At 45.3% G+C, this 6,000-nt stretch overlaps 1 protein-coding gene across 5 annotated transcripts in view; it reads right to left on the bottom strand.

Annotated features, from left to right (window-relative positions):
* Positions 1 to 434: 434 nt before the first annotated feature.
* Positions 435 to 6,000, bottom strand: part of USP48 (ubiquitin specific peptidase 48) — a 72,875-nt gene continuing 67,309 nt past the window's right edge. For all 5 annotated transcript variants that reach the window (XM_019981965.2, XM_019981957.2, XM_019981932.2 and 2 more), the window contains 4 exons: positions 5,589 to 5,714; positions 4,118 to 4,166; positions 2,002 to 2,028; positions 435 to 976 (listed from right to left, as the gene is read on the bottom strand). In XM_019981965.2, the coding sequence (XP_019837524.2) occupies positions 954 to 976; positions 2,002 to 2,028; positions 4,118 to 4,166; positions 5,589 to 5,714 (225 nt within the window). In that variant the 3' untranslated portion in view covers positions 435 to 953. The remainder of the gene's footprint in view (positions 977 to 2,001; positions 2,029 to 4,117; positions 4,167 to 5,588; positions 5,715 to 6,000) is intronic.

The raw sequence follows: 6,000 nt of genomic DNA, 5'->3' as shown, positions 1-6,000 counted from the left end.
GCTGAGATGATAAAGAATCCACCTGCAATGCAGGAGACCTGGGTTTAATCTTCCCTGGGTTGAGAAGATCCCCTGGAGAAGGGAGAGGCTACCCGCTCCAGTATACTGGCCTGGAGAATTCCACGGACTGTTTAGTCAATGGGGTTGCAGAGTTGGACACGACTGAGTGACTTTCTCTTTCCTCTGAATAACAGCAGCACTGGAGGATGCTACCTTGAGCAATACATTTGCCACCCCTTCTGCAACGCATGAAAGTGAACAGCCTTGGGAGACAAAAATGACACACGAGCCCCTGGCTCATTGCAGGGGACACACAGGCGCCCCCTCCTCTTCCCAACACTGAGCGAGACCGACCACAGGCAGTGTGTGAGGGGGGCGTCCTGGGGCCGACAAAGGAGTCTGATCTGAAGATACTTTCCCACAATTACAGCAAGTTCTTCACTTTCATGCTTTATTGAAAGTAAAATATGAATCAAAGACAGGTACTGGTAAGCAGGTTATGTCTCTAAAGAATCACTTTTAGTTCAGAGCAGAATGTTGTCCCATCTACTGTGATACAAATTCTTCATGGACCAATGCATCTGGTATGAAACTCGAGCAAGGAAATAGAATGGAACTTTATTCCCTCCCGTGACTATAAATCTCATATGTAAACATGATTTACTGATACTGCTACTAAACTGGTTCAGTCTTTTACTTGCCCATTCCCTCCCACCACCCCCCTTAAATATAAAATTTGAAACATTTCCTTCAAGTCTGATGGCCTTCAGTGCAATCTGCTTTATTTGACATAAGGCATTTTGGGACAGTCACTTTTTTGAATGGTTTTCTGCCTTTTGGAAGAGTCATGTAATGGTTTAATTCTTAAATCCACCTTTTCTTTAATGCCCTAACATGTCAAACTCCTCTTCCCTTCGGGTCATTTCTGAGCAGTCAGCAAGTGTTCAAAAAGATTAATGTCCAAGTAGACCAGTACCTGGGGAAAGAAACACACGTGGAGGCACAGTTGTAAACTGCACGGTTAAGGGTTCATGTATCCCATCTGCGTCACCAACAGGGAATATGCAACTTAATGAGCAAGCACCAACGCCCTTTGACATTAAAAATAAGAAAATACATCAGCCGTCTCCAGGCTTTCAGCTAAAGCACATTTCTGTTGAAAGCCATGCGGCTCGTATGCATTATCTTCACACAAGGTAATCAAATTTTATTGAAGCTTTCATTTGATGGCCGTTTTTCATTAAAAAAAAAAAAAGTTCTGCTTTGTTTGTTTTGTTTTAACCACTTTGGGAGTTTCTTTGTAGTGGGAACGTGTACACAAAAAGCTGCGCTGAGAGGGAGGCTTTATTGAGGCCAGTAGCTTGGCTCACTTGTTCACAAGGAACCCCTGGTATTTGATTCAAACTCATTCTTTGGCAAAAATCACAACCTGTCACGGACCTCTGGACTAGGCCACAAAGAATCAAAATGGCAACAGTTAAATCTGTGAAAGTCAAAGGTCTGAATTCAACTGTGTGCAGAACCCCAGTGGCCAGGATGCAGGAGAAGGCATCGCCGTTAATCCGAGAGATGCCTTGATCCTACATAGAGAAATGAAACCTTTTCACTGAACCTAATGTAGTTCAGCAGATTCTTCTCAAATTCTCATCAGTTACAAACTGTTTTGCTCTAAGATGGGACGAATAAGAGGAACTGGAAAAAGGTCAAATATAAAAATGAAAATGCCACTAGCTAAGTGCCCAACTTCCCCCCAAAACGAGACAGAAAAGCACAGCGGACATCTGGCAGTGGACATGCCTGACACACAGGCCCTATCTGAGGCTTGAGTGCTGATACAGATAATGAAGAAGCTTGAATACAAAATGCATTTAACTAAAATTAATTTCAGTCATGAGACTCAGATTGAATTAAATTTTAAAATCAAATTATAGGCTTCACATTAATAGAAAATTACAGTATGACTGTGACACTCATGAACAAAACATGACAAATGTAACTTACCTTTAAACCCTTCTTCTGGCATACACACTGGAAGGAAAAAAAATAAGAATTCCAAATTGAAAAGACTGTTGCTACAGACAGCAATAAGTTCACTTCAATGCCTAAGGATGAAACGTTTAAAATAGCTTTTAATAACCTTACTCACCTATAAAGGTTACCTTTGAAGTTACAGATAATATCAAACGGCAATCTTTGTTTTCATTTTTATCAAAGCAATACATATGCATCATTGAAATAGACAAATACTGGAAAAACAAGGGTTGTGACTGGAGCCACCATTCTGCACGACTGGGGAGGGGTAGGGGGCCCTGCTGGAGAAATCTGTGGGGCCCCGCCTCCTGTGCCCACACTCTACAGGGAACAGCTTTTGGCCCTTGCGGCCACGTCTTCTGGTGTTTAACCTCTGCATTTCTAGATGTTGCTAATTCACAATTTTTGGTAATACCTAATAGTTTCCTCAAAGAAACAACCACCTCTAACATAACACATGGCCCCTAACCATCCTCCTGACACACGGATATTTTTTGTCGTTAAGCCAATCTCCAGTGCTTACACTATCTTTTTACTCCTTAACAGTGTCCACGGTTGAACCCTCTGGGGTACCCTGGTGATCGTTCTTGTCTGGTATGACTCTGTCTCTCTGGGGTTGGTAACTGCATTATTTCTGTGCTTCATTTTCTCTGTACCATCTCTGATTCAAGGGTAAGCTCCTCAGGACAGTCATCTGTCACTTGCACTCTTCCCAGGGAGCGTGCTCCAATCTGGAGCGGGCGTGCTCAACACCTGCTGCAGTGCCTCGTGCTGGAAGCTCGGAACTGCCCCCGAACTGTCTTCTAGGGCATCTACTCCTGCGTTGGATCCCTGTTTTCAGGTTCCACTGTTGACATCTTTCTTCTTACTCTTGTTTAACAGAGTACACCCTCCCAGAGTAAACGGTAGGTGAGAAAGAAATTTTCTGAGGCCTTATATTCACAGAGTCACCAAACGCGTGTAACAGAATAGTCTAGTCAAGAACTCTAGCCTGAAGCTCACACTTCCTCATTCTCTTGTGGGTACTAGCCCGTTGGTTTGTCCTTGACTCTTCATCTCAGGAATAAGACTGGTTTTCCCTTCCAGACCTCTAGGTGTGTTTAGGATCTTAATCTCTAGATTTGCACTTAACTGTACCCGGGCCTTGGCGCACCCATTTTTATTTTCATGAATTGTCTTCTGTTCTCTGAACGCTGCTTACATACAGACTATTTGCTCTTTCTCTGGTATTGTTCAGCTACTTTTAAAGCTTTCTTGTGCTTCCCGCATCATCGACTTCCTGTCCACCTGCTGACTGATGTCTTTTGGTCCCATGCTGCCCTCTGCCTCACTGTCCGGAGTTCTCTGGCCGTCCACTCCCCTCTACAGAGGCGTGAGGGACTAAAAAGATGGTTGAAAACTGTCTGGTTTGGCTTCACCCAAAGGTAGCTGGGAGATGAACTACTTTTAAAAAAATATCTGTAGGCTCTTTCCTTGAATTTCTCTGCTTTCCCTAGAAGAGAATCTCTTCCCTCCACTGTGGGAGGTAAGAGATGGGCTGCCAGTGTTTGAACAAAGGGCTGGTCTCCCTATTTGGTAGGTAACACGTCTCTCACCTTTCTAGTTTAATTTCTTCGAAGAAACTCTACAGGTCAAGAAGAGGCACTGAATGGATGTAAAGGGAAGGGCTGTGAGGACGTGTGCGGTGGTGAGTCGAATAACTGCTTCTTACACAGTTTCCAACCTGCCTTTAGGTTGCAACCTCACTCCTTATGTTCAGAGGCACCTGGGGCATCTGATTCCTGTATACCTGCCGGAGGCTCTGCAACCTGAATTAGCGCTGCTTTTTGCTAAGCTCGTCTATCCGCAGGCTTCCATCTGTTTCAGTTTCCTACAGTAAACTAAATACTACACTTTCCTCCATTTTCTCAATTTTCATAGATATCATTCTTTAAAAAGAGCAATAACGGTAAGATTCTACCTTAGCACGTAGAAGCTTTATTCAAGCTTAAAAGTAGAAACACTGTAGACTAAAGATTCAATAACTACAACCCCACCATCGTTGAACAAGGTCCTCAACAATCCCCCAAACAAACTGGTCTTTTACCTTGCATGACATCGTCCATTGCAGCATAATCTGCAATTGGTTCATCAGCCTAGAAAACAAATGAAGACAATTCACAACCGCACGGGAATGGAAGCCGGGACGAGGAGCGCGCCCAACCTCCTAACACAAAAGGCTGGCACGGAGTTGACCAGCATGTCGCTCCGACACAAACTCTGTCCAGTGGAAAGCAGCGTTCAAGCCAGAGCTGGCGACGTCCAGGACGAACAAACGGCACCATGAGGCGGGTCAGGACCCGTCATCCGTAGTGCACACTGCACCTGGATGTGGCCCCGCTTCCCTGCGCCTCAGACACTTTTTAGATGCAGCAAGGTCAGATACCCTCGCTTAATGGGTGTGATTTCAGGTGCCAGTGATGACAGCATGAGTTGGGAGAAGTAAAATCAGGATGGTCCTCGAAAACTGCCCATTAGGTTAAAAACACATTTTCATCTTTCCCCATCATCAAGAACGAAATACCCATGTCCTTTTAAAGGCAGGAAGCGAGTGCTGAGTCTGAACTTGTGGCAGGATTAGCTGCAAGGGCAAAGAGGGCAACGACCAGTACAGACCCCAGTTGCCCACCTGAAGTCAAGCCCATCAGTGACACGGGCTGCTTCTAGGATTTTAGACCGGGCTCTTCTGATTCAGCTAACCAAGCAGGTTTTCAGAGTTAATTCCACAGAACCTAGAGTTCCAAGAAAACCAAGCAGAGGGAGGGGGCGGGGAGCAGGATGAGGGGCGTGTGTGTGCATGTGAAAGGCCAGATATGGACCCACATCACCACTTCCAGGGCCCAACTTTATCTGTCCAGAATTGAGGCTCTGCCTATGAACAACACGCTCCCCAGTTCAGAAACCTACAGAACATTCTAACACATCATGTAGGCGGCATGCTTCTAGCCACCCAGAAACAAGAGGCAGAGGAAAGTGACAAAATCAGGCCCTGCCTGGGGGACAGCAGGACTGGGCCAACCAGGCTAGCTCAACGCATCTTCATCCGTGACAGCCTCAGAAGCCCCGGCTTTCTAAAACACACCTACCTCTTTTAAACCTTTTCTCCCCAAGGTCAATTTTCATATCCTGGACAAGAATCTCACTAAGCCAACCAAAGGTATTTTGACTACTGTGGCCAAGCCTTGATTCTTATGTTTCTGTCGGAGCTTAACTGGCTGGTACTTCTGAGGGGCGGGGGATGTTTTAATAGGTAGAAGTTCGGTTAAGTAATTCACCAATCCAGAATTTAGGGAGGAGGTTAAATCTAGATTATTTTAAACAAGAATTATGAAAAGCCCACAGACCCAGTGACTGTCTGACCTCCTCTAAGTCTCTGGTGGCTCATCCAGAGACGCAGTCGACTCACAGCAGTAGCTTGTTGCCACATCCTGCCGAGGACCTGGGAACCTTAACCACCGCCGCACCCAGTCTACACATGAGAAGCCCCTGAATCCCGCAGGCGCAGAGCCGCTACTCACCTTTAACAGAATCACAGATTCAGGAATGACGCCTAGGGTTCCGAGGGTGGCACAGTCATCACTTAAAACCTTTCCATCGATTGACAGGTTCTGGTCAAAAGGAGCAACTGAAAACGCATGCATGATCTGTGCCAATACAAAAGGAACAAAGGTTCGTATAAAGCAAAATACTGAGACTTAATACCCTGTGTGAATGAATAATTCTAAGGAAGACATAAAAGACTTCAGAATACAAAAGATACTACGGTTTGCGATCAGCCCACTTGCTTCATTCCTATTCAAACTGCAATCCCACTATATCCGGGAACATCCTTAGGAGGCCTGTTAGAGAATCAGGAGACAGTTGTACCCCCAGGTCCTTTTGTTCTGCCTCTTTTGACCCCTCGGTGGGTGGGGGTGCAGAGAAATCAAA

This window comes from Bos indicus, chromosome 2 (assembly GCF_029378745.1).
Source record: "Bos indicus isolate NIAB-ARS_2022 breed Sahiwal x Tharparkar chromosome 2, NIAB-ARS_B.indTharparkar_mat_pri_1.0, whole genome shotgun sequence".
Classification (NCBI taxonomy): Eukaryota; Metazoa; Chordata; class Mammalia; order Artiodactyla; family Bovidae; genus Bos; species Bos indicus.
This window is presented reverse-complemented; position numbering and strand designations above follow the sequence as displayed.